Source organism: Plasmodium brasilianum, chromosome 9 (genome assembly GCF_023973825.1).
Source record: "Plasmodium brasilianum strain Bolivian I chromosome 9, whole genome shotgun sequence".
NCBI classification, from domain to species: domain Eukaryota; phylum Apicomplexa; class Aconoidasida; order Haemosporida; family Plasmodiidae; genus Plasmodium; species Plasmodium brasilianum.
Window position 1 is genome coordinate 961026 of NC_090122.1, and position 12984 is coordinate 974009.

At 27.6% G+C, this 12984-nt stretch overlaps 3 protein-coding genes across 3 annotated transcripts; all 3 read left to right on the forward strand.

Moving 5' to 3' along the window:
- Nucleotides 1–1227: 1227 nt before the first annotated feature.
- Nucleotides 1228–4410, forward strand: MKS88_002829 (leucine-rich repeat protein; the record flags this gene model as incomplete). The annotated part of the gene is made up of 4 exons (XM_067215871.1): nt 1228–3392; nt 3693–3775; nt 3906–3964; nt 4348–4410. The coding sequence occupies 4 exons, from the start codon at nt 1228–1230 to the stop codon at nt 4408–4410; spliced, it is 2370 nt and encodes a 789-aa protein (XP_067073406.1).
- Nucleotides 4411–5633: 1223 nt separating this feature from the next.
- On the forward strand, nt 5634–8424 carry MKS88_002830 (RING zinc finger protein; the record flags this gene model as incomplete). Its single annotated transcript, XM_067215872.1, has 2 exons — nt 5634–7525; nt 8280–8424. 2 exons carry the CDS (start codon nt 5634–5636, stop codon nt 8422–8424), a joined length of 2037 nt encoding a protein of 678 aa, XP_067073407.1.
- A 1540-nt stretch (nt 8425–9964) lies between these two features.
- Nucleotides 9965–12043, forward strand: MKS88_002831 (eukaryotic peptide chain release factor GTP-binding subunit; the record flags this gene model as incomplete). The annotated part of the gene is made up of 3 exons (XM_067215873.1): nt 9965–9988; nt 10262–10949; nt 11142–12043. The coding sequence occupies 3 exons, from the start codon at nt 9965–9967 to the stop codon at nt 12041–12043; spliced, it is 1614 nt and encodes a 537-aa protein (XP_067073408.1).
- Nucleotides 12044–12984: the final 941 nt, after the last annotated feature.

Here is a 12984-nt window from a genome sequence, read left to right on the forward strand (position 1 = left end):
TAATAAACGTCACACGTCACATGTTTGTACATATATATATATACATATATATATATATATATATATGTATATGTATATGTATTAACATGCCTTATAAATATATGTACATGTGTACAGATTCTAATAATACATGTATAAAATTCGTGCCCATTCTTTTTTTTGAAATAAGATGAAGATGAGATGCCCCTGTGTTTATGAGTTTTAAGACAGGAATCAGATTCGAGCAAAAAAAAAAAAAAAAAAAAAATATATATAAATAAATATACATTAATATAAATACATAAATATACATTCATATAAATACATAAATATACATTCATATAAATACATAAATATACATTCATATAAATATATATATATAAATGTACCCTTACAGCATATATATACGTATATATACATATACATTAAATACGTACAAATTCATGCACATTTACCAGCGTAAAATGCTTATTAAAAAAAAGTAAATATTTTATCAACACAAAATTTATTCGATCCTTTTTTTTTTTTTTTTGCTGCTTTTCCGTTTATTGATCACTTCAGATTATTTAAAAGCAATTAAGCTCTTTATTTATGGGAGAGATGCGACTTTTGTATTTTCTAAAAATATAATTATAGAAATTATTTTGCCAATTATTTAATGGTACTCACGAGCAGTTAAAAAATATGTGAGAATATGCATATACGGTACATGCATACATACACAGGCATATATATAATTGCATATATATAATTGCATAGATATACGTGAATACATAAACGTGCATAAATATACGCGCATAGATATACATGCATAGATATACGAGCTTATTTATACACGCATGTATTCACATGAATGCATTCAAACTTTCTCACATGTGTTTATAAAATTTAAAAGTGCCTCATAAGGGGCATCGCAAATGCAAAGCCTTTATGCAAAATAAAATTTACATGAGTAGTTCACCATTTGAGTGAATTATACGTTTTAGTATTTGTTTGTTGTATGTTTGACTGTACTATTATTGATGAATAATAAAGTGCTTCTAATACTCGCTTTAGTAAAACATCAAGTCGACTTTGCATGCCCAGCATTTGCAGCTAGTATAGAAAGGAGAAAACGTATATAAATACACACAAGACAAACACAGGGACATATACGAATGTCCTAGCACATATCCACATATGTATGCGCGTATGTATATACTTATGTATGCACCTATGAGATGAGCTCCATTTTGACCTCATTAGGTTATGCCTTCTCTTACGCCTGCCCATGTTAGCAAGCAGTACATACGAAGAAAAAGGAGCACTAAAATGGATGAAAGGAAAAAATTGAAAATCAATAATTTATTTACAACTGTTAACTTAAATAATAAAAAGCAGGTAATAAATAGAAGTGCAGATAATGATGGAAGGATAAACATAGATAAGGAAAAAAAAAAGAGCATATGGTCTTTGTTTTCGAAAGTTGACGACCCGTTCGAGGAAAAGAAAGATGCAGACAGTGTAACTGATAAGGAGTATAACAGTAAGGCTACTCCTGATAAGATATATGGTGATAAGGCTACTTCTGATAAGATATATGGTGATAAGGCTACTACTGATAAGATATATGGTGATAGGGCTACTACTGATAAGATATATGGTGATAGGGCTACTACTGATAAGATATATGGTGATAAGGCTACTTCTGATAAGATATATGGTGATAAGGCTACTTCTGATAAGATATATGGTGATAAGGCTACTTCTGATAAGATATATGGTGATAAGGCTACTACTGATAGGCCAAATGACGACATTTTTTTTACGCCAAGAAATGCGCCCCAAAAAAAGGAGGAAACCCCCAGAAGCTTAAGTCAAGGCTTATTTAAAAATATGCAAGAGAATTATGATATTAAAAAAGAAATAGAGAACATTTCAAACAGCTTTAAACGTAAAAACAATATATTATTGTCAGAGAAAACAGATGATAGCCTGTTAAGTAATATACTATCAGCTAAGAGAATAAAAACAAATAAAACTAAAACAGAGGATAATTCGTCATCGTACAACTCATATAAAGAATTTTTTTTAAGAGTTACTAATCATAATCTCAAAGAAAATGATGAAAAGAAAAAAGTGGTATCCGACAATTTGGTAAATAACAAGATATGCTACAAAATAAAAGATGATAATGTTCTTAGTAGAATAAAGAAAGAAAACAAGCAAAATCTCGGTGATCTTGAAGAGAAGAATAGAAATACTACCTTGTGTAATTACAAAGTGGATGATGATAGTATTACCTCGGGTAAAGGGCTAGGCAAAACATGCCCAACAACATCCGATGGAGAGAAAAAAAATATGTACACATGCATAATAAAAAAGAAAAATATATGTGTTCCTGTGAATGTAGTAAATGAAAATAAAAATAAAAAAAATAATAATAATATAAAAAAACTACAGAACTGTTTTAGTAAAAATGATAAATTTGATATATTCAATCACATAGGAGATGATGTGTTCAGGTATATTTTGTCAAATGTAAAAAATAAAAATATGTTATTATTAAATAGAAGATTTTGTTATATTATTCGTTTCTTACGTTTAAAATTGATATATGATGAGTCTTTAAAAAATACTATACCCCCTGAAAGTATAATAAAAACAATATATGCCTCTGAGAATATTGAAATATTAGACTTATCAGGATGTGCACACATAACGTCTCATCATTTTAATTTACTTTGTAACTCTAATAATATCAAATTTAATAAAACTTTAAAAATTTTATGTTTAAAAAATTGTAATAAAATATGTGATTCTAGCTTAAAAGCACTTTTACATAGATTCAGGAATTTAAAAGTAGTTGATATACGTAATTGTTATAAAATTAGTCATGAGGGAATATACCCTTTAAAATTTAGATCAACCTTAACTAAGTTGTACATTGGAAATATATCAGCGTCTAGTTTGACAAATTATCATTCCAATGACTCCCTAAGGGTATTGTTTGGGAATAGCACTAATGGGAGTATGGCTTATGGGAGTAGCCATGACAACAAGAACAATAACAGTGACTACATACTTCTAGACACAGTTCTGAAAAATTTAGTATGCTTCGAAATTACGAATGCAAAGCAGCTGAATGATATTTCTTACTTATATATGATAGCGAAAAATTTAAAAATTTTTAACCTAAGTGGATGCAACATTGATGATTCCGCTTCTATTTTTTTTAAAAGTTTTACAAACCTCATAGCTCTCAATTTGGCTGATACGAAAATATCAAATGAGGTGATGAAAACAGTAGTTAGCTGTTCAAAGAAATTGAGGATATTAGACATTTCCAAAACATTCGAAATGGATAACAATACGATTTTACAAATTTCGAGGAATCTCACGAATTTACGAAAAATTAAACTATCTTCATTGCAGTAAATAAAAAAAAAAAAAAAGAAAAAAGGGAAAAACACATAATATGTACATACATATATATATACAGGCGGATAAATATATATAAAGATAGACCAGTTTACATAGGAGAAATTGACTAAAGTTTTTTTTTTTTTTTTTATTTTATTATGCTCGGAAGTTTATGCCTCCATTTGACATTCGCCATTGCGTGTTCACACATACGTATAATAAGAAGCGCTTAGTTAAAACTTCGAATTTTTTTTTTTTTTTTCCAGAAATGTAGACAATTTTTGCATTCGAGAGTTTTTAAAACACTGCAGGGATTTAACAGCTATTGACTTCTCAAGTTGTTGGAAGGTCAATAACTCTTTCTGCAGTGCAAATGGGTTACATGTAGCATCAGGTAATTATTCATATTTACACTTCGTACTAATGGATACATATAATATTATTGTGTTTTTGCCCCTTCTTACTAGTAAAGAGAAAATAAACACGCTCACATAATGCATATTCTCACGTACTTTCAATTTCAGGGTGTAAACTGAAAGACGTGGGGGCGTATCAGTGCTCCATCGATAGGAAGGTTTGCGAGGTGTCTCTATCCGAAGCTGGTTGTTCTTCCATTCGCGTGCACATTTATAATGTAAAAATGGAAAAGCGGAAAAAACGAAATAAATTTGAAAAATTGATAATGGGAAAAAAAATTGAAAAAACGAAATAAATTTGAAAAATTGAAAATGGGAAAAAAAAATTGAAAAAACGAAAAAAAATTGAAAAAAATGGATGAATAATTAAGATTAAAAAATAAAAATTAATAAAAAGCTTGCCCTAAAGTAGAGCGCGCGTTCATGCTGATACTCTTGCGTGCTCCCGTCAATACGCACGTGCATTATAAGTATATGCATACTTATACATATATATACTTATATATATATATATATATGTTTTTCCCTTTTGTATGAATTCACAATGCAGGAGTTGAAATTGTTTGAGACATCAATATATACGGACATTAATTCCCTCGAGCACGCAGATTAAGATTACGGATATTTAAATATGGCACTGTCCTTCGTACTACATTTTGAACTAAATTTTTTGTTATAGCTTTTGTTAATACTTTTTTTAATATATATTTTTTTTTTTTTTAAATAATTTTCTTCATTTTTACCATTTGATTTTATTTTTTTTAAGTTCAAAATGACTTTCTTTTTTTTTTTTTTTTTTTTTTTTTTTTTTTTTTTATACATCCGTTTTAAGATAACTTTTAAGGTAATTTTTAAGATAATTTTTAAGATAATTTTTAAGATAAAAAAATTTAAGATAAATTTTAAGATAAAAAAATTTAAGATTGCACTTTCATTTTTATTTTAATTTTTATTTTTTGAAATAGTGCATCACATTTTTAGCCATTTTTCGTCGATTGGGTTAGGCATAATATAATATAAAAATTATATTTATGGTATACACTTTCAAATACATTTACAAATATATTTAGATATAAATATATACAAATATATTGTACATTTTTACTTAAATGTTTATGTTTTCATATACATTTACATGTATATTTACGAATATATTTACGTCTATATTTACGAATATATTTACGTGTACATTTACTAGTATATTCACGTGTACATTTACTAGTATATTCGCGTGTACATTTACGTTTATGTTTATATTATGAATACTCTCATATATACATATGCGCATAAAAAATTTTTTACTATAATTTGTACAAAATGTACATAAACAAATAATACTACCATAACCATGTGATATTATTATATCCAGAAAATAATACCGCTTATTATAAATTTTCACTTTTTAAGTTATAGAAAAAAAAAAGAAAAAGGAAAAAAAAAAAAAAAATGATGAATTGTTTTTATAACTTTTTATGAAGAGGAAATTATTAATGGGGAAAGGGTACAAATTTTTTAGTTCTAAAGTTTTGTTTAAAATGTAAATTTTTTTTCAAATATATTTTTTTTTTTTTTTTTTTTTTTTTAAGTTATAATATATAAAATTCTTTTTTTTTTCATAAAACGTGTTTTTTCATAAAATGAAGCTTTTTTTAAAGCACCTCCCTTTTTAAAACACAGCCCTTTTTAAGGTACAGTCTTATATAAAGTATAGTCTTATTTAAAGTATAGTCTTATTTAAAGTATAGTCTTTTTTAAAGTACAATTCTTTTTTAAAGTACAATTCTTTTTTAATCAAAATTACATATATTTTTTAAAAAAAAACAAAAATCAAGCGAAATGAATGAACAGGAGGAAGAAACGAACTCAGATTTGGAAAAAGAGGAGGGAAATACTAAAAAGGAAGATACCAAAAAGATTGATAGTAATAAACATATCAGTATATGTAATGATAAGAAGCAAGATGAAGTAGGCAAAATGGTGAGCGAGGTAAAAAAGAAAAAGGACAGGGATCAAGCAAGTCAAAATGATAATACAAACACTTATGACAATATGAGCGAACTTTCGAATACGTACGAGGATGCAAAAGAAAATGAAAGTGAAATTTTGAATAAAAATATAAACAGTGGTAATATTAATATGGAGAACATCAGCGTGAACAATATTAACATGTACATTATTAACAGGGGTGCTACAAACGGAGTTAGCACAAACGGGGTTATAGCAAACGATGATAAATGCGTTAACTGGGGGGATAAGGACCATATGGTTGAAATTTTAGGACAAGGGGAAGCAAAAAGTAATGTATTGCGCAATCGATTTTTAAAAGAAAAAGGTGGTACCAATAAGGATAGTAATAATGATGGTAATAACAGCAGTGGTAGGAAAGGGATAGGTGAAAATGATCAAGCGGACGTGTGCGCTAGTATCAATAATAGTAGTAGCAGTAACAGAGGGGAAAGAGGGGAGCAGAGCAACACGAACGCAGAGCAGATTCCGTCGGATATGGAGTGTGCGATATGTATGAAACTTTTAATTATTCCTGTAACTATACCATGTGGTCATAATTTTTGTAGAGATTGTTTAGAAAAAGCAAAGGAGTATAAGAACTCGTGTCCTTTATGTAGATCACCTATGGGTGATAAAAAAAATATTAACATTTTGCTATCAGAATTAATAAAAGAAAAATATCCTTTAACATATGCAAAAAGATTGGAAGAAATTGAAATATTAAAAAGAGAGCAAGAAAAAAAAATTTGGAAAGAGAGAATTGATGCTATTAAAAATTCATCTATCATCCCTGTATTCAAAGTCCCATTAGCATTTGGACCATACTTTCCAGGAGAAGTTTTCGATATAAATATTTATAATAAAAAATTTATAGATCTTATTGAATTAATATCTAATGAAGGTACCTTTGCCATTGCATCACCATGTAAAGATAAAAATGATGATGATAAAATGTATGGTATTCATGTTAGAATATTAGAACAAAATAGTACTAATCAGTTTTTTAATATAAAATGTGTAGCAAATTTCAGAGTTATATTATATAATATAATTCATTTTCATCAATATGACAATTATATTGCACATCATTCTCCTTTATTTGATGAAAATGTACGAGTAAAATTATTAGAGTATAGTTTGCTTGGGGTGATACCATTATCTTCATCAGTTGCTAACAGTACAGATGATGATAAGGATTGTATGCCACGTAGAGATAATATAATAGACGTTGGAAAGGAAAGAGTGAAAGCTCTAAAAAATCTATTAAATACTATAGAGGTCGAGGATGATATCAATTCTATTTCGTCTTATTATGATGAGTATAAAAATATAATGAATAGTGCAGATGATAGTATAACTGAATATATTAATCTATACAATGCTGTAAAGTATTATTCTTGTGTTATATTTTCAAGGATTTGTTTACTGTGTATAAAATATCAACTGAATCGATTTGGAAATGCAGGTATTCGCTTATTTAATACTAAATTTAGAAATATTAAACTTACTTCATCTGAGCCATCAAACGAAGAATTAGAAAATTTTTCCTATTCATTAAGTAGTGCAATCATATCAAGATCTATTCTTAAATGGAGATGGTTTACAATGACAAATACTAGTGAACGATTAGAAAGTATAACACAATATTTTTTGAAAAAAAAAAATAAAAGTATCTTAGCCCTTGACAATTCGCGCTCACCACTTATCCATAGGCTTTTTATGTTAGATTCAATATCATCCTCCCTGTTAATCATCTTTTTTATTATATTTATTATTTGTTTAAAGTATTTTTTCCACTGATTAGTGCATATAAGTATGATTATATGTAAATGTACCAATCTATGTATATATGTAGTATATATGAATGTATATTTCTATTTATACACTTTATAGTTAGCTCTCTTTGTGTATTACTGCTTCCTCTAGAATGGCATGCACATCGCTACCTTCATGTTAAAAAAAAAAAAAAAAATTTTTTTTTGTATTTACATCACATTGGTATATTCTTCATATTTTAATGATGAATTCCCACATTAAATTTAACTCATATGTAAATATCACAAAACTTGCGATATATTAATATTTTTTTTTTGTCTAAATGAAATAAAAATTTTGATATACATCTATTTGTTTGATAAAGTCATATTACACCCTCCTATGAGATGTACTGGACAGACTGAGTTAGTGGTGGGTTGGGGTAGACGTTTCATAATAGCATTATCGCGTTATTGCATTGTCATATCATCATGATATCACATGGTACTCTCACCCATTTTCCGCAATTACCGTTGTTTTGTCCTATTCTTTTAGCTAAGTAATATATGAGATATTCTTTACGATTACTTTACACGTACGTTTTAATCATCTATATATTTAAAATAATTAAAAAAAAAAAAAAAAAAAAAGGACAGCTTTCACCATACCACATAAATGTGCATAAATTTTTACGTTTTCCATATATTTTTCCTTTTTTAGCATAAGACAGGTGAAAGATATAAGATATAAACTTGTGTTTGTGTTTATTAATCAAAGTTTTATTAAACTTCATAGAAATATTTTTCCTACCATTATGGTGTTAAATAACTGTGATAAAAAGGAGCGAAGGGAAATGAACGAATAAATATATAGTAAAAGTAAAACTACTACAAAATGAAATAAAGAAGTACTAGGGGGTATACTCATAATCATATAGTGTGTTATTACTAAGTTAAATGGGATACTCAACTAACTGCCTAGTTCATCGGTTATAATTGTACTTTTTGTGTATAACAGTGAAATATATCAAACTGTCTGTTTTTCCTTATCACCTACTATTACAGGAGCACCTGAAACGGCTCTTGGTATTTCGGCTGTCTCTGTTCTGTATATTTTTGTACTTAACCATTTATATGTTTATTCATTTATTTATTTATATGTTTAATCATTTATTTATTTTAATTTTTTTTTTTATATTAATTTTTTAAAATATGCAAATATCAAATGAACTTTTATCGTTTAACTCATTGTTTACATCTTACGAATGACGAGACTCACAAATTTTGCCCTTTTCTCTTCTTCCATTTACTCATTTATTACTTCACATTGATATCCTTCCTTGCTTTTGCATAAATACAGAATTATGCACACGTAAAAATGTACATACATACATACATACATGCATACATAAATACATATGTACATACTGATATACATACGAACACACATAAATTCATAAAAACCCAACGTTTGTACAAATACGTAATGGAATGCTTTCCAAATATATATGCATTTTTTATCTTAGCTTTGGTTCAGTTGCTAGATGAAAATCAGAGTGATTTACTAAAATAATCTTAAAAAAAATTATCATAAAAATGATTTACTTCGAAGGTTTGTAGTCTTGCTTGTGCGATAAAAATGGAACAAAAAGGGGAAAAATAAAACTTAAAGGGAAAAATAAAACAAAAAGGGAATAATAAAACAAAAAGGGAATAATAAAACAAAAAGGGAATAATAGAACAAAAAGGGAATAATAAAACAAAAAGGGAAAAATATAAGCAAAAAGAAGCAACGAAAAAAGTAAAAAGAGCATTCTGTTCGTACCAAAACACATTTTATTTTTCCTTTATATTCTTTTTATAAATAGGTTTATAAACAAAAATTATTACAATGGATAACACGCATTGACAATTATTTTTTCAAATGTAGAGGCACTCACATAAATGACTTGATCATTTAAGTATCAAAACAATCTAGAGTATTTGTCACATTTCTTTACACATGCATAGGTATTATTAAATATTTTTAAGTATACTAAAAGATAAGCACAAAAAAAAAAAAAAAAAAAAAAAAAAAAAAAAAGAATAAAAATAAGTGGAATAAAAAGTGAGAGCAAAAGTGAAAACGAAAGTGAAAGCAATAGCAAAAGCAAAAGGGAGAAGAAACATATTTAAATTAATAATTGCTGAATCAGAAAGAACAAAAAAGGAACAGAATAAAAGAAAAAATAAAAGTAAAATAAAAGAAAAGATAAGAAAGAAAAGAAGAAGAGGCTTATTTTCCTCATTGAAATTAATGTTATTACAACTTCAATTTTTTTCCTTTTTTTCAAATTGATAATTTATCATAGAATTCTGAGGAATACCCTATTTTTAAATGTAATAATTATAGTAATTATAAAAATTATGAATATTATAAAAATTATAAAAGTATGTTATTAAATTTTAATAAATGTACTGTTCAAATTATGACTGCGCTTAAAACTCATATCTGTTTTTTATTCCTACTTTAATGTACGAATGTGCATTTATTACATATCATTATGTATGCGCGTGTACATATCTGTGTAGTAGTGTTACGTGATAAGCACATACAATTAGTGCACATTTATGTACATATATACCCATGTACATATGTACGTGCGCATTTATGTACATACATGTATGTACTTATGTATACATTTGTTTATTTCTTCCTTTTAGATGAATAATGTTCCTTTCAACTTCAATGCAAATGCCCCTTCGTACTACCCGGGAATGTTGTACAAAGCAGAAGAAGCGAACGAGGCAAAAGAGAATGAAATAGAACAAGTATTAAACATTTCAGATAATATAGAGGATACAAATGTAAACGATATAGAGGATAAGATAAGTAAAATAACACTGAATAGTGATGAGTCTAAAGAAGATATAGAAGAGTTACAGGAAGAAAGGATACAAGAAAAAAAGAGTACTATGGTAGAAGTAGATTCAAGGCATCACTTAAACTTAATTTTTATTGGACATGTTGATGCAGGAAAGTCAACGGCTTGTGGTAATATATTATATATATTAGGATATGTTGATGATAGAACTATAGAAAAATATGAAAGAGAAGCAAAGGAAAAAAATAGGGAGAGCTGGTTTTTAGCATTTATTATGGATATTAATGAAGAAGAGAGACAAAAAGGAAAAACTGTAGAAGTAGGAAGAGCACATTTTGAAACAAAGGACAGAAGATTTACAATTCTTGATGCTCCGGGACATAAAAATTTTATTCCAAATATGATTAGTGGTGCTGCTCAAGCTGATGTTGGTGTTTTAATTGTTTCCGCACGAAAGGGAGAATTTGAAACGGGTTTCGAGAGGGGTGGGCAAACCAGGGAGCACACGCTACTTGCCAGAACCTTAGGTATGAGCTCCTATTCTACATAGTGACGTTTTGTGCTTGTTCGTATGTAACATTTTTGCTGGTGTGTATGTTTATATTTGGGGAATATTTTTTTCCTTTATTTTTCCTTTTTTTTTTTTTTTCTTTTTTTTTCATTTATCATTTTCTTTTTCTCTTTTTTTTTTTTTTTTTTTCCGCATGCTTCCTTTTAAGGCATAAATCAACTAATAGTGGCAATAAACAAAATGGATGATCCAACGTGCAACTGGAGTGAAGGAAGATATGATGATATACAAAAAAAGATAACTCCTTTTATAAAATCATGTGGGTATAATATAAATAAAGATGTATATTTCGTTCCCATTTCTGGCTTAACAGGTCAGAATTTATCTGAACATGTGTCTGATAAAAATTCCAAATTACATGATCCAAGAGCTAGCTGGTATGATTTATCAAAACCTACTTTATTTCAAATTTTAAATACATTACCTCCCCCACCATGGGATGAAAAAGGACCTTTAAGGATTCCATTATTAGAAGGATATAAAGACAACGGAATTATAGCAGTTGGAAAAATTGAGTCAGGCACAATATATGGTAATAATATGAGTTGTACAATAATGCCAAATAAAGTTAAAGTAAAAGTTTTGAATGTATATTTAGAAGAGGATGAAGTGCCATATGCAAAACCAGGAGAAAATGTACGTGTAAAATTATTGGGTGTGGAAGAAGATCAAATTAGTAAAGGATTTGTTTTATGTGATTCAATCAATTTATGTTCAGTAGTTCATGAATTTATTGGAAGAGTAGCAATTGTTGAATTACTTGAGCATAAGCCAATAATAACAGCTGGATATTTTTGTATTTTCCATGCACACACCACTTGTGAAGAAATACAGTTTGTTGAAATGTTAGAGGTTATTGATAAAAAATCGAAAAAAAAAAAAATTAAACCCAAATTTATTAAAAGTGATTGTATTGTAACTGCACACTTTTTACTTTCAAATCCTGTTTGTGTCGAAGTTTATGACAAGTTACCACAATTGGGAAGATTTACCTTGCGTGATCAGGGAAAAACCATAGCAATTGGAAAGATACTCGAATTAAAGGCCTAATGAATAATGTGCGAATGTGGTAAAATGGCTAGTCAAAAAAAAAAAAAAAAAAAGACAAAAAAGACAGAAAATAAGGGAAAAGAATAAAAAATGAATATACAAGTGGAGGAAAGAAATAACAATAACATGAAGCTGAATTAGTGAGGAATGTCAAATCTTTAATGTTCATTATTACATAATTCTCTAAGTGCTGTTTTTGCCAAATGTGAATTTTTTTTTTTTTTTTAAATGCATTTAAAATATCACGCTCATAAGGTTTTGTATATGTATGCAAAGTCTTTTATTTTTTGGTTTTTACCATAGCGGAGCGTTAATGGGGAGGAGGAATCGCATAATAGTAGTACAGAAAAAGATAGCAACAATACACTATTTTTTTAAGGTATTTGTGTGTACATATATACACGTATATACATGTACACGCATATACATACACACATACATATGAATCATTTTGAAATAAGCTGCTTTAACTTTTTTTGTGTATTGTATGAAGAATACGAAGAATTTGAATATTTACGAACAAGAAGAAAAAATGTATAAGATACATTGTGTTATCATGTATAAATATATGTGTTTAGTATTTATATGTATATGTATTTATATGTATATGTATTTATATGTATTTATATGTATTTATATGTATTTATATGTATATGCATATATATTTATGTACATACGTCATTATATGAATAATTTGAAAAAAAAAAAAAGTGCATACTTATGAAACAATACTCTTTTAATTTTTCCTTTTTTAAAGACGTCAAATATTTATTCTCGCATAGGCTTATTTGAGAAGCACATATATTTCAGTTCTTGATTTCTTTTCCTAAATATGTAGTACGTCGTGTGCATCCTTATGCGTCTGTATATGTACATATATATATGTATATAGAAAACTAATTTATGAGGAAAAATTTAACAACGGAACATCATCATATTTG